This window comes from Botryllus schlosseri, chromosome 3, assembly GCF_051294905.1.
Source record: "Botryllus schlosseri isolate E-star chromosome 3, Bs_hap1, whole genome shotgun sequence".
NCBI classification, from domain to species: domain Eukaryota; kingdom Metazoa; phylum Chordata; class Ascidiacea; order Stolidobranchia; family Styelidae; genus Botryllus; species Botryllus schlosseri.
Genome location: NC_137238.1, coordinates 31,903,496 through 31,927,834, shown reverse-complemented (window position 1 = coordinate 31,927,834; position 24,339 = coordinate 31,903,496). Strand labels below are relative to the sequence as shown.

The following is a 24,339-nucleotide window of genomic DNA, read 5'->3' as shown; positions in this document are numbered from 1 at the left end:
GTTTCGTACTTTACATTTATGCCATTAGAAATGACAAATTTGATGAATCCATGTGTTCCCCTCTTTACATTCCTAAATATATATCCAATGTTACTCTAATTTTTCACGAGTGTGCTCGCACTCACCGTCTCACTGCGTGGTTACTTGGACAACGGTGCGTAACGACCAAAAAGGTCATCACGTTCGCTTACATGTGCGCAGTTTAGATTTTCTGTGCGCAGAGACCGTGTCAGCACTGGGCACAGTGTCTATATATTATTCTCCGTAAAACTACAAAACTTCGAAGAAGTTATGAATTCCCACTTCTGTTGGGAACCACTGCTCTAGGGCATTTATGTCCGAACAGCTTTACATCCCTCGCTGTGCTTTGATAATGTCCGAAAGACATGCTATCACCTAGGAAGGCAGCATCTGGACATCTTTAAGCTATGAATATAAATCAATATTCCCAGTCTAGCGGACGCAGACCATCCTTCTGTGACTCCCAACCATCATGCTTTGACGTCAGGAAAACTGCACATATTCTTTACCTCTAATGGCCGATACTGATATTTCTTTCAAGGTGTGGTATCGAGTGGATATTTTCGACGAACCAATAAATCAGTCCTGCTCTAAATAAAACCGTGGGCAACTGTCGATTGAGATGGTCCACCTACCTCGTGAAAGCGTTAGCTCCGTAAGTAACAGGCACTGAGAAAGTCCCGCGGTAAAGGCTCTCGTTAGTTATCACAGTATCTTCATCTTCGATGATGTCAAGCATTACAATCTCTGTGATAAAAGAATGCAGTGCACCTCAAAGCCCAGAACAGTGATTAACCATTTACAGCAGTGGTTCGTAAACTGTGACATGCGAAAGCTTTCTTGAGCAGTATGCCAAGAATTTGACAATTTTTAATTGTATTCAGTCTACAATTTGCTGGACCTTGAGTAGGCAAAATCACTGCAAATACGCGGCGTTGAAGTACCTCAGCTGTGCAACAATTTCACACTGGTGTTATTGTGTCAAGGCAGATTTACAACACAAAAAGCCAAGCTACTTATGAGATTTGGCTAACTAGGCTACTACGACTAACAGAAGTATTCTTCAGTACCGCGAATGTAATCAGGATAAATTTAAACAAGTAACCAGTATACTCCAAAATACATGAAGGTGTCGATTCATCACAAACAAATACGAAGGATATTGTTTGCCATGAATTATGATATATCCCGGATGGGCAAGCTCAAGCGGGAGAGACAGAAGCTGCAGCTGCTGCACTAATCACATTTAATCGCGTTTTCCTGTTATGCATTGTCGTTATGTTGTACTAATATAGTCGAATTGTTGGAGATGATAGTTTACCGAGTACTGAAATTATATGCTTCTTTCCACTAAAATTTATTTTATCAACGATATACTAATAGTTTCAATACTATTTTCCCACCGTGAAATCCTCAAACCTTGATTTGTCACATCACATCATATACTCTACAAAGCTACGTACGTTCGTCAAAAGACATTTCTGAAAACATGTGATCATCCCAACCCATTGTCACAAAGTGCAATGAAATAGTATAGTCGAAAACAACCAATGTATTTTTAATGTGATGTAGTTGTACACCTAACATTATCTTCTCGTCATCGTTTAAAAGAAATACCTTTCGACTCTCCGCTCAGATGACGTCATAATGAGTGACACTGGATTTGACTCGCAGTCGAATACTCTATTCAGAAATAAATGATTCAATTACTCTATTTTGCACAGCCCTACATAAATAAGTGAAATACCTAATAAATACCGATTCATTTGAATGCAATAAGTCATTCTGGAGTCATGTGCTGATTAGTGTAGTGATAGAACAAATTAGTGGCGCACGATCGGGAAAAGATCGAGGAACACTGATTTACAGATACCTACCGTGGCAAATCGTTCCGTCGTTCGGGTGGTTTTTGGGTGGCTCGTATCCATCGGCACAGCGACAACTATACCCGGGCTTGTAATTAACACACGACTTATCTGCACCCAAGCAATCGGTTTCACATTCGTTGATATCCTGAAAAAAATAGATGTGCAGTGATTATGAAGAATTCAGTAAACGCCTTTGGAAATTGTTTTATGCACTTTGAGAAGGTCACAAGATTTGGTCGATGCAAATGAAATAGGTGTGTGCAAAAAGGTGTCGAAATGTTTCTTGCCAGTATCTTAGACTGCTGCCTGACTGTAAAGTGGGACTGGGCAAAATCGATTACCCGAGTGATTCGAATCAGAATCGATTATTATTATGCTTCAAGCGGAGTCGAGTAGTTTAATATCACTCATTATGACGTCATGTCAGTATGAAGGGTGCCTTTTATTGTGTACAATGAAGCTGATGAAACAAGCTAATGATATATGAAGCTAAACTTGTTTCATTAGCTTCATTTTTTTCATTAGCTTGTCTCATTAGCTTCAGCTTTTCATCAGCAAGTTTCAGTAGCTTGTTTCATTAGCTTCATTAGCTTTTCATTGGCCAAAGATTATATCGTGCGCAGCAGGCCTATTGTAGATGTGATTGTTCAGGCCAGCATAACCAGGCCTGTTGGAGATGGGACTGTTTAGGTCAGCGATTATATCTTGCGGGCCTGGCCTGTAGTAGATGCGATTATTGAGGCTTGTTGTTGACGCGAGGAATCAGGCCAACGAGGATTGCGCGTGTGTACAGCAATCAATGATTTAATTTCGTTCGCGTAGAAATGGCATACCAACTCAGCATGAGAACTGTTTTCTGAAGTATTCATGGTGTTTGTCGATTACCATTGGTCATTTCCACCAGGCCGATAATTTTCATTTTTATTTCCTTAACTGATCATTTGTTGCACGGCCCACTTTTAGGCTTTTTGTTAGACACCGCTTACGCGGATGAGGTGGCGAGGAGGAGCCTAGGTAAACTTTCAACATTTGGGTATAGGAATTCTGAAGTCGACCTCGGTCCTACTCTAACCCGCAACTCATTGGTGTTGCAGCCGTGGATTATACCACTGCACTATCTCGCCACCCGCAGCATGAGGTTGCGTGCTGTTGCGCAGCGCAGACGAATCTCACTAATTGGAAACACGTTTGTCGCTAATTGGTAGCGCCCAACACTGATAATCGGAATTACCGGGCAGGATGCCTGAATGGGAAGCGCGATTGACAACAAACAAGAAGAAAGGAGTGATTCAAAGTTTTATTTCGAGGGAGTTCCTTTTTCAAGAATTGTTGTACTCATGCATAATGCGTTGTGCACACTCGATTTTTTGCATGGAAAATTACAGGAAATTTTCAATAGTAGATTTGGTCGATGGACCCCATGCCCCTGCTAGTAAATCGTCGGTGGCTTTAGTTTACAAGATCGTCGCGACTAACAAAAACTGAATAAAGTCACTAGAAATAAGTACAATCTTCGAATAGATATTTAGTTACAGTGACACTGGGGCTATGTCATGTATTTTCTGTGACAACATCACTCATTCATTGGACTCGGAATTCTTAGGTTGGTAAAAGGGAAATGCAACCCACAATACAATTCGTTCCTGAAAGCTCGTATCCTTCTCCACACCGGCATTCAAATCCACCCTGCTGAAGGTCTACGCATTCACCGAATTCACATTCAGCATCAGAACACGTCAAAACTAAAAAAAAAAGAAGAAGATACATTGACTGAAAAGAGAAAGTAAATTCACCTAGCCCGACCATAGCGTCAGTAGTCAAGTATCTCTACTTTTTAGTGGTATACTCAGATAGGTTTTGCATACGTTCACCACTTACGCACCCTTACGATGTCTAATAGTCATAACGAATTCAGTCATAAAAATGAAGGCGATCGATCCAGAAACTAATCTGTGCGTGGACCATATTTTCAAAGTGACGAACTAGCAATCTAACGTAAAAAATCTGTGGGAGTTCAAGTGGAAACCACTCGAATACGGTGGTAACAGTAGATACAGTTATATTTAGGCTACTTGTAAAATGCGGACGTAGGCTCAACTTTATTCAAAGTTGGTCCAATTCGTCAGCTTTCTTACTCAAGTGAAGTAGAAGTACTCTGTTCTACTACAAACAGAAATAAGAATTGATTGATTGGAAGTATTAAATTAATGCCGAAAAGTACCCTCGATAGTTTAAAAAAGTAAATATGGTGGCATGCTTTTACCAGTTGTTCAGAGGAGATAAAATGTGAATTTGCATCTTTACGACTAACGCAAAATGATTGATGACAGAACCAATAGATGCAATTAGAGCACAACGATCCCGGGGATATTTTTTCCAGTTGTCATGGCAATGTCACTCACAGCGTGATACAAGCATATCCCAAGACTTAATTCTACTTTACAAAATCCAAAGTGTAAAATGAAGGTCGTTCGGCCAAACAATTTGTTAAGTATAAGTAATCTAAAACCTACTAGAATACACCAATTATCTTGGTAGCGTAGTGATCAGCTGCTTTGGGCATTCGTTTACTGATTTTGTCATAGCAAAGCAGCTCAAGACTGACTGCAACTTAGAGACAGCCGCAAAAATAGCAAGGCAAGATAACCCAATGTCTACGCGCTCAGCCCACACTGATATTAGAGCCCGACCGATACAGGATGTTTGATCAAATAGTGATAAAACCAATATTATGCACCTTCATCGGTAACCCCGATATATTCAGTCGATATTCTACTGCAGTCTAGCAGTCTCAGATTATAGTTCTCTGATACGCTACTGACATGTCGTGGAATCACGAGAATTGCGGATATTTTTCACAATCAACGGGCGATATCGATATTTCGTTCAAAGTCTGATATCGATTCGATAGTATGGGCGAACCGATAATCGATCAGGTCATAGCCTCAACTATCTCAAAAAGCACAAACAGAGAGGAAAATGGAGAAATGACAGAATTAAACGGGCTGGTACTCACTGTCTTGGCATCTGTCGCCTTTATAGGCAGAGTCACAAGTACACACAGGGCCTGCGTCACTTTCCGCACACTGACCGCGTCCGTTGCAGGTGTCATCAGTGCATTGTTCGTTGATGCAGCATTTGCTGAGAAAGTAAAGTATAATGATTGTCAGCTGCATTACAGCATATTGACCTATAGGCGTGGGAACAATGTCGTGACTAGGGTTAGTTCGGATATCAATAATTTTCACTATCCGGATAACGGATATATCCGGATATTTGGGAATTTATCTAACCGGTTAACCGGATAATAACTGCTAAGTGAGACAATCGATTTCATTAGGTCTGCATGTAAAACGGATCGCAAAATCATTACACAGTGTTATTGTAGAGTACCTACCTACGCGCGCAGTATGAGCGAATACGAGAAAAACCACGCAAATTTAATGTTCACTGCTTCTGCAATGCCCTCTTTATAAAGCACAGATGCATCAATTGTGGGATCCTGTAGCCGGGACCGGAATTTTGTAACGAAGAGTCCACGTTCATTGAATGCTTTTTCAGCTTCCACAGAAGTGGGCTGAATAGAAAGCAGCGCTTCGTAGAGAGTCAAAAGGTTGGCAGTTCGTACGCCGGAAACTTCAACGGCTTTACATCCTTTTGACCATCCTTATGTTTAGGTTTGGAGTACTAGAAAGACGACTAGCTGATACTGAAATTGATGCCGACATGATACCTCGCTCTAATTCACGTGATCAGGCACGCAGCCAGCCGAAAATGTAGGGGGATTGAAATAAAATCAGGGGGATTCTATCTTTTTTTTCGAATTAATCATCAGCGGAAATCAATTATGCTTGCACGCACGCACATTTTTGCGAACATTCGATGTCATTCAGTTTCGCGGTGTCACTCTCAGAATCACTAATTAGAATACACTTGATGGCATATCGTCAACAAGCCATGGAGAGATAGGAGCCAATGCATGCTGGGTCCGAGATGGTTAGGCCAGCGATTATATCGTTCGTAGGCCTATTGCAGATGCGATTGTGTAGGTCAACGATAATATCGTGAGCACCAAGCCAATGAAGATGCGATTGTGCAGGCCAGCGATGGAATAGTGTGTACACTGCACAAGTGCTTATGGCCTATTGCAGATGCGATCCTTCAATCCAGTGGGACTATCGGCTTGTTGAAGACGCGATAAATCAGGCCAGAGACGATAGCCGAGCGCGCGGCAATCAATGACATAATTTAACGATCTTCTCAGCAGGAGATCGCGTCGCATTACATTGTGCAATGTGTACAGACGCATTTCGCTAATTGGCAACACGCTTCTCGTTAATCGGCCGCGCCAACACTGAATACGACTTATTGAAGCTTACTAAAACGTGTAAAATGCATTAGCAACGATTCTTTTTTATCCGGTTAACCGGCAGAAATATATCCGGATATCAGATAGTGAAAATACCTGCGGTTAACCGGTTAACCGTTATCCGGATAATCCAACCCTAGTCGTGACTCCACTGGAATGTCTTGACAATTGAATGGTATATTCATGTTGAAAAGAACCAGGATATTTAGGCTTACACTCGCCAGGGGTAATCGTCAACAACTAGTAGAGAATTGGAAAGATCATTATATACATATATATATATATTTCAATGGTACGTGGACTCCTTATATTGACACAGCCTTGGCTGGTGTATCTTCATGAAGGTCGACACCAAGGCACACAAATGGAAGTTTGAACGTCCCCCCAACGACGCATAATCTGCCATCTCCATAATTTTTCGCACAAGCGATATTATCCAACAAATGTTTGCCAATGGCAGAATTTATGACCTTTGATTACTCGGCGTCAGGCTTGAGGGGATGAGTCAAGGGTGAGCTTTTAACCTATCGTGATGCGTGTGTTCTGATAAATCTAGGAACATGCTGTTGTATGGGTCCCAGCAAATGTTTTGATGTCCTTTCAACGTAGCCACAATCACAGTGGCATTTATATTCGTACACCACATTATGTTGTTGGAGTACAGGAATCACGTTATTGTCCCCACGTGTTGCAGGAGCAGTTGCGTTGTCAAACCATGTTCACAACATTTAGAAACAAATCAATAAGAAATATCCCCCTCGAGCTCTGGAGTCTGGTTAAATTTTTTCTCTTTGTTGCCGTGAGAAAGCTCACAGCAGAAACCGACTTGACATGGTGCGACGAACAGAAATTTGTGATTTTTATAAAAATGAAACCCAATATTATGAGGATGATGAGTGATGACAATACACCAGCCTCATCCGTTTTATGTGTTCCATTAAATGCAGAATACCTCTGGTTTAATTATTTCAGCGCGGGAAGGACATGGAATGCGCTGATACTTTATTCGGTCCGTAAGGGAGAGCTCTACAGCTGTAGTCAGGCCTCGTGACTAAGCACGGGAAAACTCCTGAGAGTTGAATTGACTATAGCTACTGCAATGAATGTAGCGTCAAAAGAAATTTCATTGTAAACAACGTACTTGTTGCTGACACTGGATAAAGTATATCCTAACCCGCAAGTACATTCGAATCCAGGTGCCCCTGGCAGCAATCTCCATCCCTGTCAGGACAAATAGCGTAGTTAGTTCAAGAAATTGGCACCTTGAACATTGCATCGCATCAGTTTCGCACCCTGACAATTATATCGTGTGAAAACCATACCAAATCATTTGATCAAATACAAAGGTTAACCGTAGCGATGAGAGCATTTCATATATTGAAATCAAACCAAGTTCCGGACTGGAGATCTATCGTAAATCTAAATCCCAATCGAAATGCAGAACTCAGTTTGTTTAAATTATCCTAAAGTTAAATTTTAGAAATTTCATGCCCAAGTCAAAATCCAAGTCCAGCTGCGATGCTGCAACACGGCTATATTCGAGCGAGCACTCAAGTTGAATTTCGCTGACTGCACTACTTCCTCAAGTGGATTCGTCTTTACACTACCATTTTACCGATGCGAATACCTGCAACGCAGAGTTGGTCAACTAAAAAACATTCAGCTTTTCCAAAGTAGATTAGAATTAAAAATAAGAATTACCGCAAACCGGGGTAACTTTGGACTTAAGGGTAACTTTGGACACTAAGCAGTAAAAGATTTAAATGGTTATTGATGGAAAAGGGTTGCCGCCGGATGTCCAATTCTTTTTCATGAGGCAAGAGTACCACAAGTAGTCTCAATAGAAGGTGGATTCATTTCACTACCAGATAAACTTGACCCGACATTGATAAATTAATGGCGGGGGTCAATTTCATCAAAATTAATGGCCATTAAACTTCTTACAACCAAACATAGATAGCATGTGATTCATAGATTGAAAACTTGGCAGCAGATACCTCTAAGCAGTCTTAATCCATGGCAAAAATCTCAGTGGGCTCACCCTTAGATCAATACAAGAAAATGTGATGTCCAAAGTTACCCCGTCAAATTTTATCAGAACGGGGTAACTTTGGACAGTGAAAAATGTGGTATTTAGAGCTCTGGAAAGTGGCTGCTTCATCTGTGTCAAAGTGTATGGTCAACTATATTCCTTATGACCGGCCTGGTGGCTTTTTCAAAAAAAATGAATGAGAAGGTTAATAAATTAGAGTTTGCCAAAATATGAAAAAATTGGTAGGCAATGAGCTGAGAGATTGTAATCAGGTGTAGGCTACTTCAAAATACTCCTAAAGATGCGCCTGCTGAATACGGCATATCGTAAATTACGACAAATATATCCATCAGAGGAGATAGGAAAGGGAAAGTGTATCTTTTAAAGAACAGTAATATATTTGAAATCTGCAATTAATCATGTTAACATGTTTAGCGTTCGCTGTCGATTGCTGACACTGCCAGTGGGATACTCCTCATCACCATATGTTATTTATAAGTCCCAATTGGCGAAGGCATGAGGGAAAATTGAGATAAGAGATAAATAAGGGCCCATTAGCCTTCATAAACTACCTATATATATATTATTTTTTTTGGGGGGGGGGGGGATTAGGTAAAAATCATACAATAGGCCGGACATATACTATTTTGTTTCAGTTTTAGCCACTGCTCTCATCAAGTCTTACCAAATAAGCCTCATTTACAAGGTTTCATAAACAATTGAGTGGAAAGGCATACAAAAAACTACATTGTCCAAAGTTACCCCACATGCAGGGATAACTTTGGACACGGATAATTTACAAAAATAAGTTACTTATTTATGACCATGAAGATTTTGGATTAGGTAATTCTAATCTATGCTCCGTGACCCCTAAAAAACACCAAACTTGCCTCCCCTACACCCCAGCATTTCCGAGATACAAAGCGGAATTGTTGAAAATTGTCCAAAGTTACCCCGGTTTACGGTACTGGATTCGCAAATAATTGGAAATTTAAATAGAAACAGACAGAAAAAATAAAGTTCAATTCATATAAGCACGAGAATAGCAAATGTATGTACTTGTATACAATTGTACATGCACACCAAGCTTGATCCGTTTTGCACTATAAGTCTCTCCAGTAGCATTTTCAGGGAAACCAGAAATTAGATTAGAATTAGAGCATAAAAAATTCCATACATCTGATTAGAAATATGTTTTTGGCATTTCGCTCTAATTAGTCTAATCCAGTGGTTCTCAAACTAGGGGACGCACAGTTGAGTTTTTTTCGCGCTCGTCGCGATTTACCTTTTATTAATAGTTGTTGCTGTATGTGTAGTCCGACTTACATATTTGAGAATTCTCTCATCAACGGTCATAACTTCCATGCTATCAACCTATTGGTTGGGATGGCAGCAAAATTTTTCACTATCAAAAAGGGTGGCGTGTCTAAAAAAGTTTGAGAACCACTGGTGTAATCAGACAGTGAAATTATCTAGTTCACCGACTCTGCTGCAACGCATTCAAGGCGTACTTACGTCAGAGCACGCGGAGGCGGCTAATTCACTTCCAGCCAGAACACATGTAAACCCGTTCGCCACGTAATACTTGGGACACTTGCACTGCACTCTTTGAAGCGCGTCGTAATACGCGATGCCGCCACGACAAGTCGACCTTTCATATGTGAAGTTCGCTAGAGAGAATCAATCGATAAGGTGCAGTTGATATAGTGAAACCTTCGTGATAAGTAATTAACCGGCTTGTATATTACATATTATCCGCGGGTCGTTCAAATCAATACTCAGAGTCGCAATAAAACTACTTAATAAACGATCGTTGAGGCTGGGCGCAAAGATAAGAGTGCAGGATTACCAGTCATATCATTGAGTCCTGAATTCACTTCCTGCGATTTAGAATTATTGTTTCGACAATTCATTCTCATTACAGAATTCAAAATATCTGGCACGTGTTCTTAAAAACAACATTGCGATGTGTTAAGTCTTAATTATGATAACTACATACGAATTTATTCCTGGCCAAGTTGGACTGACAATATCTTAGTTATAGTTAGCCTCATATTTCAGGTTTTTTCCGGAATTTCCAGATGTGTTTGACGTAATGATGAGCAATACTCAAAAATTCGACTCGAAACTTGAAACCCAACTCGAAACGAATCACTCATGTACTAATGTTATGTACAATTTGCCCGGCTCTACTCATATCTTATGGCCGGCGAGTAAATAATTGAATTGACAAGTAACCAGTCTGAAGCATCAATATTGAGATCATAAAATGCGTCGATAAAATATTCTCGCGAAGAAACGAGGGTTTGGTGGCTTTTCGCATTCTGTTTCGACATTCACTTTTCTAATTAATATACTTCCATTTCAGTCAGTAGCACTAAAAGTGAAGGCATTGCTATTAAAATACTTTGAATTACGGTACATAATAAGATGCCCCAAAAATATGCAGTCTGCTTGCTCCACTTCCACGTGTACTTCGACAGTTTTTCAAACAAAATTACACTTTTTTCTAGATTTATCCACGTGGAAAATCCTACTTTGCAAGAATTTGCATCACTTTTATCAGCGAAATTCTCATAACAGCCGAGCAAGGCTCCGTCTATGTCAAAGTACACGTTATAATTTTGAAAATTTCACGTAATTCTCGCGCCATTAATCATTCTGCATTGGTCACGATCACGAAGATGCAGTTTAATAATATAGCCTGCAGAATCCATCCTAAATGACCAAAATATAGCCGACATCTTCAAATGTTGAACTCAATACTTTTCAGATAATTTGATTTGTACTTCCACTTGAAGTAGTTTTTACTGTCTTGAAAATGGTTACTACTACTCATTTTTGAGTATAGAATTTCACGACACCACTTTTACCTGAGTGGCCCCTGTCATTACTCTGTTCACATCAGCATAACATACAGTTATGTTATCCTGTAATAAGTAAGAGGATGTGTGCCACCTTCACATCTCCTTTCATCACTATTCCAAGAAAAGTCTTCTTCGCAAGAGCAAGAATACCCGTCGACTTTGTTTGTGCAGATCTGGTCGCAATCGTCCGTGCCAATTAAACATTCGTCGAGATCTAAAATCACATAAAATTTGAAAGCTTTCTTGTTCATGCTCAATCAATTCTGAATTTGAGATGAAAGATTTAATTTTGTTAAATACACGTACATCATATTCTTCGCTTCCAGTAAATGAAATTAAACAAGTATTAAACAAGTAAACAATCACAGTTGTTGCTCGATATTCATGGTGATTTGACATTAATATGTTACACAAGGCCGACAAGTATTTTCATGATACCCGAGGACGGCTGACTTTTGTCCAAAGCCAGTGATTCTGAACCTTTAATAAACTACCCGAACCCTATGCTAATTTGCACGAATATGGGAAAATCCCATATTATAGTTGAGTCACAAAAATTAAAATTCACATCTAACTACATATCAAGTAGGCCTACATTACTTTTGATGACAGGTGCACAAAATATACTGTGCAGTGTGCATTATTAACGGAGTGGTATAAGAATAAAACTAACATGATATTCACTCAAGACGAAAACAGCATAACGAATATTTGATGCATATTGGAGTCACTTCGGTAATACCGCAAGAGAACTATGTTTGAAATTAGAGACTTTGCCTTTCAAAGTGCCTTCGTATTTTTGGTCGCAACCCAACATCGTGATACCAGCTGCGTATTGAAAATGACCTAATAAACAATGGAGATTAGAATCGGCATTTCAGCATGACGGGATTTCGATGTTGAACACAAACCTACCCATCATGATTACGTGTCCTGTCAATACCGGGAATGATATTTCCGAGACTGCTATTACCGATAACGACACGACCGAGAATTTTACTACCGAGATAGTCACGACCCAGAATGCTAATACTGAGAATGGGCATTACCGAGAATGTATATTGCCGAGAAAAACACGACTGGTAGTAGGAATTACCGAGAAAACAATCAAAACATTCAACGGTATTTAAAAACGATTGAATTCAGATCACTCGCGAGACGCGATGCATGGTCAATAGTCATGCTCAGTGCTGTCGGGTATTGTTTCCATACGCCACTGCTTCGCTAATATGATAGAAGCCCAATTCATTTGCCCGAATATTGGATCAGGATGATCAATAATAAAATAAAATTAAAACGCCTGGCGGAGGGTACTATTCCAAGCGAACTAAATCATCTGAAAATTTATCACGCCATGGATATATGATGATCCGTTAAATCGGGTTGTGACAGGTGTGATACGAGGTCGATGAGATCTCCCGCTTAGTTGATTTTGTATGCATAATACGTCGTAACTCGTGATCAGTAATTATAGGTGTGCCAATATCTTAATATAACTGGATTATGTATATCAGCACGCATTGGTTAATACGAGCAAATGCGTTGTAACCAGATATGCGGTTATTGTCGTAACTCGATTTCGGTAATTAGCGAGGCAGCAAGTTGCGTCTCCCAGATACGTAAAAGACGTATTCTAGATTCGGATTGTTATTGTAGCGCAGGGGTGTCAAACATACGGCCCGCATCCGGCCAGCCATACCATTTCATCCGGCCCCGCGAGGTCCTTTTGAGTGAAGTAAAAAGTTATGGTATTGTCCAGCACATTTTTAACAGAAGTTGAGATTTATTGTAATGAATACTTTGACGTAAACATCTCTCGAGACAGCAATTTTCGAACATGTTCATAGACCACGTGATGAACATCTGTCGGCAGTGTTGAGTTCTCACTCAAATAACCATCAGGAACCAGTCGATGACATTAACGTTACATTCTAAGAAGGCAAAGAACTGCACACTCCGTTCCGAGTTTTTTTTCAAGAAATGGGTCAAATGCTCCAGCCCCAGTCTCAAACAGAATTTCGAATAGCGAGATGAAAATAATGAACAAACTTCCAACGCCTGTGTGTACATGTACAATCTCTTATATTCATCACCACTAACGATTACGCCAGACCAACGACGCATCACGATCAAAACAAGCGGAGCATAGAAATATTCCAACTCATAGCGTCGTCAGAGTCACTGTTTCAGCGGTTTATAACGGTATGCAATCGGCCATCATCGTCTTTATGACAATCCCATTGTTTGTGAATAACGGCGCTGCTCGAATGGAGCCCACATGACTTGTGAGTGACATACTATATAATACTATTTTGCTTGATGTTGATGATAAAGCATCCCAGAGAAAAAATGTTTTGCATTTGGAGGTAACATAGTGGAATCATTTGATCAAAACTTTTGAATCCGGCCCGCGACCGAAATTGAGTTTGACATCCCTGTTGTAGCGTAATGCAGCTGAGCTAAATCTAGCCTGTTTCCTGGTCATGCACTTAGCGCTGACGGGAAATAGTTATACTATTATCCACAAGCAAGAGAGCGTGATATTTCAATGAGAGTATTTGAAGTCAGTAGGCCTAATATTCTCGATAACGCATGCCCTATCTCAGTTTTGTGGTAAACTTTATTTCGTACTGTCACGGTGAAACAACCAGTGACATTAAGTTGAAATCCAAGGAATTTATTTCCCGATGTTGAGATTACCGAAGCCCTGTGTCAAATCTCAGGTATAGATCTCGTTCCCGGTAATGTCCTCCTCGGTAGTGTCTATTCTCGGCCGTGTCTTCCTCGGTAATGTCATTCTCGTTAATATTAATTCGCGGTCGTGTCTATCTCGGTAATGTCCATTGTCCCATTGTCCATTCTCGGAAATAGCATTCTAGGTCGTGTCCAATGTCCATCTCGGTAATGGCATTCTCGATATTAGTATGGAACCTCATGATTCGACTACTGATTTTGATAATGGCTAATTGCCAACAGCCAATGACAGCCATGACAGGCATGGTATGACGAATTGTATGTTTCAGTTGGGTATCTATCTTGATCTCTTACGATAGCCGGTGTATGGGTCAGGAAAACTAAGTTGAGAACCAGATAAAGCAACGAATACATGGGGCAGGTTCTAATTTTCGATTCTTGCCAAATCGCACTTGGGTTCACACATAGCAACAGTAACCGTCTCAAATTGCATTGAGTGTTGAAAATTCTCAGTATCTGCATTATTCCGGATTTGCTGTATTTGAATTATGATATAAAATACGGCAACTCCGGAGATATCACAGCAATAACAATTAGACCGGTACTGGTACTCACTGCAATTACTACCAGGCTTGCTAGTCTCCGGCGTGTCGAAGTGGCTATATCCGCAATCACATTCGCACGTGGTTTCCCCCGCCGCATAGGTGCACGAAGAATGATTTCCACAAGGATTAGAGCACTCGCATTCATTAGTAACTGAAATGAGTCACTGTAATTCAGTTAAAGGCCTACATCTTATACGGCATTGTGTGAGTTTACAGGCAATTTAGCTGTATAGGGATGTATATCAGTGTCATATTCAATCGATATGTGAACAGTCTCTATAGAAACAGACCAATTTGCTATACAATCAACAAAAGACACAGAACACCTGGACATTGCCTTCATTACCAGTTATGTAATTTTGGTATCACGATCAAGACTTGGCAAAATTCAGTATCTTGATGATTTGATTCCAGAAGAGCTTCGAGCCGAGTATTCGAGTACAGTCTTCTGTAATGACTAGGGCGATTTTTTTTACGTATAAAGGGACGATTTTGACCTAAAAAATCAAAAATTTGACATTTTTTGACCTTACAAAACTTAATTTTGACCTAGGCGTTTTTTTATTAGGCGTTTTCCCACAAAATGTTAAAATTTTATTACTTATCTTCATTTCTGGTTGGAACTGTCTGTCCTTACAAAGAAGTTTGGCCTGAAAAACCTTTTTTGACTTAAAAACTGACAAATTTTCACATCGATAAACTTTAATTTAACGAAATCCGGACCTATGAAGAATCATAGTGGGTAGATCCCGCACTATGGTTGAAATAATTAAAATTTGTTGTGGTACAACGAAAGATACTCTCCTACATTCTCGGGTAGAAAGTGTCTGTCCTTACTAAGTAGCTCGTCAAGAATGGAGAAAGGAGTTTTGACCGCAGCAGTTGTTGGCTGGCAACACTGAAGTTGTGCGGCGTGCGGACACTGCTGTTGACACACCGTGTTGCTACATTCTGACAATGTTGTCTACATCAAAATTTTTCATCATGCGCTGCTTGATATATGAACAAATGCCCACGCAGTCTTGCTTCAGTTAGGATATTGCGGTACGTTCAGCATAACACCATGCCAATCTATTTGTTTCATTTGGCCGTTTATGATTCACAAAAAAAAACGGATAATTGGCCGTCTACAACGTTAGGCCTATAAAGCAGTGGTTCTCAACCGCCGGTCCGCGACGACTTTTCTGCCGGTCCGCCAGGAATATTAGGATTTTATACTTCAATTTTAAGATGCAAGATGTTGAAGGCTTGTCCATTGAACAGCTTCTTTGAGGTACAGAACTTCAATATACAATTGAATAGTATATTCATATTAAAATGAACCCAAATATTTTCGGCTGACACTCGTTGTGGTGTATCAGTCCCTTTTGACCACTAGTGGGTGTTTATACTGATTGCTCCTGATTACCTTCACGTCGGGGCTATTCCTTTCATTCGTACCAGTTGGGTGTGGCGTCGCTTATGTTAGTTGTACCTACGTTAACTCTGTATTATTGCCATGTTGTATTCAGATACACTAGCTTACTTTTATGTTAATAAAAGCCTAGGAACCGATCGTATTGAGTTCTATCGAAGGGTACAACACTCGTCAGGGGTAATCGTCAGCAACTAGTAGATAATTCGAAAGAACAGCGTATATCAACAATCGTAACACAAAATATAACGTCACCAGCACGAAATGTCGAATACGAGAGCGTTCAATGTACTATTTTTAGATGATACACGAACTCTTTTTGTTGACACAGCCTTGGCTGGTGTATTTTGAAAAAAGTCGACTCCAAGGCGCACAAATGAAAGTGTAAGCGACCCTTTCCGAGTATGCGAAATCTGTCGTCTCGATAATTTTTCGCACAGGCGGGATTATCCAACAAGTGTTTGCCAATTGCCGAATTTATGGCCTTTGATTGGTCCGCATCAATCTTAAGCGGGTGAGTTAAGGGTGAGCTTTTCATCGAGCGTGTTCTAATGAATCTAGGGACATGCTGATTTATGCGTTCCTGCAAGCGCTTTGACGTTCTTCCCAAGTAGCCACAATCACAGTGACACTTAAATTCGTAAACTACATTGCTTTGCTGAAGTGCGGGTAGCACGTCTTTACGTGTTGCGGGGAGCAGTTGCGTTGTCGTGAAAATCACGTTGGTCTTTACTGTGTCGTAACACTTATTGACCGCTGAAATCAATTGCTTTTCAAAGCGGGTGGAAATAGGCCCTATCCAAGGTAGATGGATGTAAACATCTTTGGTTGTTCGTTCGGTAGGCTCTGTTGACTTTTCTGCATTGAAATGCGTTACTTTCCTTTCTATGCCACGGTTGATGACATGTTCAGGGTAACCGTTATCAAGTAAGATTTTCCGGATATTGTCAAGTTCTGAGTTCAGTTTATTACCCGAACATATCATCAACGCTCTATGCACGAGGGTGCCTATGAGGTTGATTTTTCTGCGTCTAGGACTAAATGAGTTCCAACGAAGGTATTGGCCAGTGAATGTCGGTTTCCGGAAGATTGATGTTTCAAATTTATTGGTATCATGTTTTTCGACTAAAACGTCCAAAAATGACAATGAGTTATTTCGTTATTTTTCAATTGTGAATTCGAATTCTCTACTAGTTGCTGACGATTACCCCTGACGAGTGTCAGCCGAAAATATTCGGGTTCATTTTAATATGAATATACTATTCGCTTGTCCATTGGTAAAATAAATATTACGTCAAATTTTAAACTGCTGCAGAACTTCGTGAGGTAAGATTAGGCTCGGAGACATGTTCTATTTGACTTAAAAATCACACTGTCTCCGGTGAGGACATACGAGCGACTTGTCAAGTAAGACAAGACTCGCTAAACCGCGCAATTCGTTCAATAATTCGTTCTCGATTTATTAGTTTTGTGGATGGCCGTGGCCAGGTATCGCTATTGTCAGGTGTTTCCGCGCAGGCATTGTACTCGTAGTAGGCTAGGTCTGATAGTAGTGGGATTTGAGATAGCTCGACAAGGTGCTTGGTCCTACTCCAAACCGCTCCATCTCTGGATATTGTTGAAGAGAAGAATATTATTCGAGTTGCCGCGGTCGGTTAATCCTCGGCCTTCGGCGTGAAATTAGCCTATAGGCAAGTCAATTTTACCTCGACTAAGCAGACACTAGCGTGGAATCACATGAATACCATCACAAACATATTTCATTACGAACAAAACCTTCAAAATGTCACTCTCTAGTACAGGGGTGGCCACCCTGCCGCCGTAAAAGGCAATTTGTGCGGCCGGAGACACTTACTTCAATTAGTTTGTGTTGGCGGCCGTCGACATGAAAATTGAATTTACGGATAGACTCCCGAATTACTGATATATTTTATTTAATCTTGAAATTTTCTTCGCGCCATGCATGATTCAATGCGACTTCATTTTCGATTTTTATATAGTCGTATAGCGCTATTAGCAATCTGAGCCCCACAGTGCAGATGCTAACAGCGGAGGAAAATGATGCACTCCATGTAGAATTAACAACTCGAAATCGTGTGATCCTTCCGAAAGAAATTTGTTTTGGTACGTTTAGGACAGGGCTGGCCAACCTTTTCAGCCAAAGAGCCACATTCGATTGACGAAATATTGCGCGGGCCACTTACCGCGCAAAGCGCGAAAATTTTTTGAAGTTTATAGGTCAATAATATTGTCACTTGACTATATTGCGGGCCTGCCGTATATCGCTGGGCTAAGTTTGCGAGGACTGGGCTATTCGGCGCATGGACATATCGATATCGAAAGCTGCGACCAACATGCGTCAATCATTCCGAGCCTAGGTTTCATAGTCAACGATCTTACTGCGAGCGCAAATGCAAGGTCGCATTTGTCTTGCGAACGTAGTTAGACTCAATCTGATACATCAGGCGTTCTTCCATTTTCACAAAAAGGGCAACAATATTAAAATCAAGGAATCGAGTGACAACATGTTGCGCTAAGCTTGCAGAAAATTTTTACTTTTGATAAATCCATCGCAATTTATTCTGCTTTATTGTAGTGTACGAAGATATACCAATATGCGACTGGCTCATGGATCTGTCGATGCGTCGGAACTGATATTTTAGTCATCACATCTCAAGTGTTGCGGCCAAACTAATCAAATTTTTGGTTGGCCTTGCAAGTTCACAATCTGTGCAATCCATTTTTGATATTAGAAATTTCGGAAATTACCTCGCGGGCCACTCAAAACCTTCTCGCGGGCCACATGTGGCCCGCGGGCCACGGGTTGGCCGGCCCTGGTTTAGGAGATTCCAATATCTTTTCACTATACCGACAATCCCGATGGGAGGTCAAGAAATAACACCCCCATCAAAGTGACTATAATAACAATTGGGCCACCTGAAGATGCATTATCATTCATAACTTGCCCTAAATTTTCGTAAACACTCCCTCATCAACTCTAGCGATGAATCTGATCGCCTTGGCTGAGAAAGGATAAATATTTAATAGTAATATGTGAAACTACGAATATTAATGACAAAATTCATTCGTGAAACGACCATAATCGCTCTAAGTAAGTGCTCCTGACATGACCACTATGTCGTGATTTCGGTGCGTATAGCAAGACGATATGAAAAAGTTGATAAGTCCGGAGCTTGCCAGAAATGGACATGCACAGTTTAAGATAGGTATTTTGCGTCAAGTTAGTTGATTGCGACTATGTCCTGGAATCCATATAAGTAATTGAGATGCGGCCGTGAAGAGCAAAACGTTTTGGCACCCCTGCTCTGGCACCATACTTGCAGAAAAACGGCTGCATACATTACATATTGGGTTGATTTCAATTTTTAAGGTCCACCAGTCCGCCGAATATCTTTTGAAATTTTACCAGTCCGCGAGGTGGAAAAGGTTGAGAACCACTGCTATAAAGTAAGCTACAAGCTCTAAATGTCAAATCATAGTGTCCTATTTGGTGTGGACACAAGCAAATCGCAGGGCTCTGTGAAATTGATCCACGCCACACTTTCCATTTGGCTAAAGGCAATTTGACGATAATTTTTGACCGGCTTGCCGAGTGCGTGATTTGATAAAAATGGGTATCAATCAAAAGCTACCGCAGTTTTGATTGCGAGAATACAGATTATTATTGTGTCGATGTTCCTGGAACCCCCAAAATCAGCCTCAAATGTTGCACTGTAACGGGGTTTGGTATTGTGATGCAATCATGCCGCCGGAGAAGGTGTTAAAAAAATTTTGACTTTGAAAAACAATTTTGACAATTTTTTGACATAACGCTACAATTTTGACAAAATTTTGACTTATTTTGACATGTTAGAAAATCGCCCTAGTTATAACATAATATCAGCATAATGTATTGTAAAGTTCAGATATGCAATTTTTGATACCCACAAGATAAGTGATACTAGCTAATAGCTATACACGTCATGCAAAATGGTTGGTCTTGGGAAACACAGGTCAATACAGTGCATGCAACAGAAAAGAGCCGAAAAGTTGCGGAACGCATTATACCCGGCTCATATGTCAGCTGAAATCCCTTCTCCCCCAAGCTGTTGGTGCTGCTGTCGAAACGAATTGTCACTGTATCACTTGTTGAATAATATGTCGTCGTCGAGACATGTCCAGATAGTCTGACAACACCGCCTTCAACGCCGTCAATCTGATGTATATTATAAACTTAGATATGAACCGCAGCCAATATAATGTAAAATTGCAGGTACAGAACTTCAATATGCAATTGAGTAATATATTCATATGGAAATACAGGAAATATTTTAGGCTGACTCTGGTCACAGGTAATTGTCAGCAATAGAGAATGGAGATAACTTTGTATCATTAACAGTATTCTACTCTGTACTCTCAGTCATAGGCGCCGAACCTGGGTATGCAAGGTATTCCACGCATACCTAGACCTTTTCTCAGGTATGCGGCATACCTAGAATTAGGTTTGGCATGTATCGGCATAAACCCCCGATTGTGTTATTTAGAACGAATCTCAATGTAATTTCGTTTACAACATTACCTGCTGCGGCTATGTGAGCGAGGTAACCCGTAACCCGAGTCATATTCAGTCCCTATAAACTAAATTATCACCGAAGTGCGGCCTGTTCTACAGCCTTAGGCGCTTCATGCCAGTATGGGTTCTTCTGATACTCTTCTGATACTCTTCAAATCCTTAATCCAATCGAAGTTACATTATGGCATCCTCTGTTGGGGGGCTGCCAGTAAAACTGCACTCAAGCCACTGCAGAAACTACAGCATAAAGTACTCCGAATCATAGCTAGGGCCCCGAAGGGGCCTGGCTGCCCATCCAACAAGTCGCTACTGAAGAGATTCGGCGTCCTAAACATAGAAGATATGCGGAAACTAGAAATCGCCAAGTTTATGTATCAGTTTCACTGCGGTCGTTGCCCCGAATATTTCAATGACTTCTTTACCTCTGAATCAAAAGCGCACAAGTACAACACACGCGCGTCCACGTCGTCCAAATATCATATGATCGACCGAAAAGATCATCGCTCCATCAAATATGCCGGACCTGATGTGTGGAACAGTATCCCGCCGGCCATCCGACAGTCGACGAGCATGTCCACATTCAAGTCGAAATACAAGCAATTACTACTAAATAAATACAGTCCATCCTCAAGATTACCGGACCACGACTGACCTATCGATCTCGCTTCCCATGACATGCCGCCCTATTTCTTGTCGCATTCTTTTTCTATACTATCTTCTTTACTTTCATTCAGTGTGCATGCCTCCTCTTTACATCGCCTAGGCCAAGGTGGGTGTCAGATTCCATAGACTACTCCTTGTCGCTTCGACATCTTCCTGTCTTTTCATTGTATCGCATTTTTGTGGTGTATTGAACTGATAAAATTGCTAATAAACCAATGATGATGATGATGATGATGCGCGAGGCCAATTAGCGAAAAGCGCGTTGCCAATTAGCGAGATTCGTCTGTGCAAAATGTAACGCGACGCGATTTCCCGCTGACATGATCGTGAAATTATGTCATTGATTGCCGTGCGCTCGGCAATCGTCGCCTGGGACGCTTGCCAGATTTATGGCGTCTCCAACAAGCCTAGGTTCACTGGCTTGAACAATCACATCAGCAGTATGCCCGGTGCGCACTGTGCCATCGCTAGCCTGCACAATCGCATCTGCAACAGGCCTGGTACGAAAGATATCATCGCTGGCCAACTGTCGCGTCTCGAGTCTAGCATACGTTGGCTCCTATCTCTATATGGCTCGGAGACAATGCCGTTAGGTGTATGCTGATTAGCGGTTACCATAGCGCCAAACTGGATGCCATCGAATGTCCGCTGACATGTGCGGTTGTGCGTACGCCGTGCATGCGTAAGTGAATATCGCTAATACTTAAACATAACCATCAGAATATGTTTGTCAAGGCTTGAGTTGCAAAATACGAGAAAGGTTTGAACAACCTGAGATCGGTGCCATTATAGAACAGATTCCATAACAACTCGGACATTTTGCCTTGCGCAAATCGTCGCAGAGGTTACGTAAGACACGTTGATAAGCGGCGCATTTAATTGTTCGCTAGCAACACGCTAATTGACAGCGCTTCCGGACTCACTGACAAGCTTATACGCGCAAGTTCGTTAACACGAGGAGATTGTGTAATCGGCATTTACACAGGCACTTAACCCTCAGGAATCGATGCTATATTAACCCTAAGTAATCGATGCTATATTAACCCTAAGTAATCGATGCTATATTAACCCTAAGTATCAATTCCGTCACATTATACCGTCATTCCTTTATGACGTCATCGAACCCTCATACCCAAGGAAAATTAGCGTTCAGCGCCTATGCTTTTAGTACTCTGAGAAAGCAGAAGTCCCGGTTACTGACCAGTGACCACCCCTGAGCAAGAGTGACCACTAGGGTTGTCCATAATTTGGAAGATCTTACAAATCCTCCGTTGTAATGTCTTATTCTATAGATTATTGATAAAAAACGACACTGAGCCTGAAAGAAGCTCACAGGAAGGCCGTTAAGATTTCGTGCAAAGCGTTTGAAAGTAGCTGCCGAAGAATGGGCGTGCCACCGACCATAGAACGGTGAGAAGACCAGTAATCACGAAACCACGGCTCTTGATTAGCTAATCGGCTATGCTTCAATGACCACGATAGCAGCAGCTTGCTGATTAAAAAGACTGCTACTGGCGGCGATCCTGAAAGCGCATGGTATGTAGGTTGACAGATAATGATTTAGGATTGATTAAGGGTATGTTGAGATACGAAATACATGATGAACAAACAACAGCTGCTTCACAAAAACGTCTAAAGCATGACTGCTTTATTGTGAAGGAAGACGCCGTAGCCTATATATGCCTTGTTTTCAACGAGGGAAAGCGTAGGCGCTCATGCAAGTGGCGGCGGATTCCTAGTTTCAGAAAGAATACATCAATATTGAATACTACGATAAAGCTTAGCAATGACACTATAGTTTGTGTGATCTTATTGGGCTCAGTTTGTAGTACATAGTTGAAGTTTTGAAAGCTCTAAGGGTCGGCTGAATCAGCGGGTTATGCTTGGCACTTGGCAGATGCTCGCATCAAACTGTAGGCCTATTCACTTGCAAGTGTTTTCAGAATCCTTGATGATGACGCAGAAAAGAGGTGTAAAAGCAAGCACATAATATGCTGGATATGATATGTCAAATTCCTTAATAATCGCGCAGAAAATGGGTGTAAAGGTAAGCACAGACAATGCTGCATAGTGCATAGTATCCAGCATAGTTTGTATATCATATCAAGCAGGGTCTGTGCTTGCATTTAAACCTCGTTTCTGCGACATCATTAGGGACTTTGAAAACATTTACAAGTGAATTCAATTTGCTGCAAACATCTGATAAGTGCCAAGCCTAACCGTCTGATTCAGCCGATCGCTAGAGCATTCAAAACTTCAACTATGTACTACAACCTGAGCCCAATAAGATCACCTAACTTATAGTGTCATTGTTAAGTTTCATCTTTGTATTCAATAATGATATATTCTTCCTGAAACTATATGAATCCGTCGCCACTTGCATAAGCGCCTATGATTTCCCTCGTTAAAAACAAGGCATATAGGCTGCGGAGGTTTCCTTCACAATAAAGCGGTCATGCTTTAGACGTTTTTGTGAAGTAGCCGTTGTTTGTACATCATGTATTTCGTACCTCAACATACCCTTAATCAATCCTAAATCATTATCTGTCAACCTACATACCATGCGCTTTCAGAATCACCGCCAGTGGCAGACTCCTTGATCACCTAATCAGCAAGCTGCTGCTATCGTGCTCATTGAAGCATAGCCGATTAGCCAATCAAGAGCCGTGGTTTCGTGATTACTGGTCTTCTCGCCGTTCTATGGTCGGTTGCACGCCCATTCTTCGGCAACTACTTTCAAACGCTTTGCACGAAATCTCAACGGCCTTACTGTGAGCTTCTTTCAGGCTCAGTGTCGTTTTTTATCAATAATCTATCGAATAAGACATTACAACGGAGGATTTGTGAGATTTTCCAAATTATGGACAACCCTAGTGACCACTTTCGAAAAATACACAATATTGCGGTGGAGGTAAGTTTGATTTTGCCCATGCATACACTCATTTACATCAGATGGTAGTCACTTCTAAATAGATTATGACCTGACCTGTAGAGTATCATGGGGAAATTCAGTCCTCAAGTCTTCTAACATAATCGAAATACGGCCACATAGGTCTGGATTCTGAAGATGGACCATGCAGTTTAATTTCCCCTCATAATTCTGAGGATAGTTGGGTGATGAAATGGTATTAGTTCCACGAACTTGGATGTTCTCCATTGTGCAAACTGAAACAAGGCATATTTCATTATTCAATAACGAAATTACATCTTTGAGTCAATTCTTATTTTTCATA

At 40.9% G+C, this 24,339-nt stretch overlaps 1 protein-coding gene across 2 annotated transcripts in view; it reads right to left on the bottom strand.

Annotated features, from left to right (window-relative positions):
- LOC145435013 (uncharacterized) overlaps positions 1-24,283 on the bottom strand; it is an 85,936-nt gene extending 61,653 nt beyond the window's left edge. For both annotated transcript variants that reach the window (XM_080312270.1, XM_080312271.1), the window contains exons 1-10: positions 24,093-24,283; positions 19,939-20,086; positions 14,467-14,607; positions 11,249-11,371; positions 9,806-9,960; positions 7,400-7,479; positions 4,906-5,030; positions 3,519-3,631; positions 1,899-2,034; positions 657-768 (exon numbers count right to left, since the gene is read on the bottom strand). In XM_080312270.1, coding sequence (XP_080168396.1) covers positions 657-768; positions 1,899-2,034; positions 3,519-3,631; positions 4,906-5,030; positions 7,400-7,479; positions 9,806-9,960; positions 11,249-11,371; positions 14,467-14,607; positions 19,939-20,086; positions 24,093-24,263 — 1,304 coding nt within the window. In that variant the 5' untranslated portion in view covers positions 24,264-24,283. The remainder of the gene's footprint in view (positions 1-656; positions 769-1,898; positions 2,035-3,518; positions 3,632-4,905; positions 5,031-7,399; positions 7,480-9,805; positions 9,961-11,248; positions 11,372-14,466; positions 14,608-19,938; positions 20,087-24,092) is intronic.
- Positions 24,284-24,339: the final 56 nt, after the last annotated feature.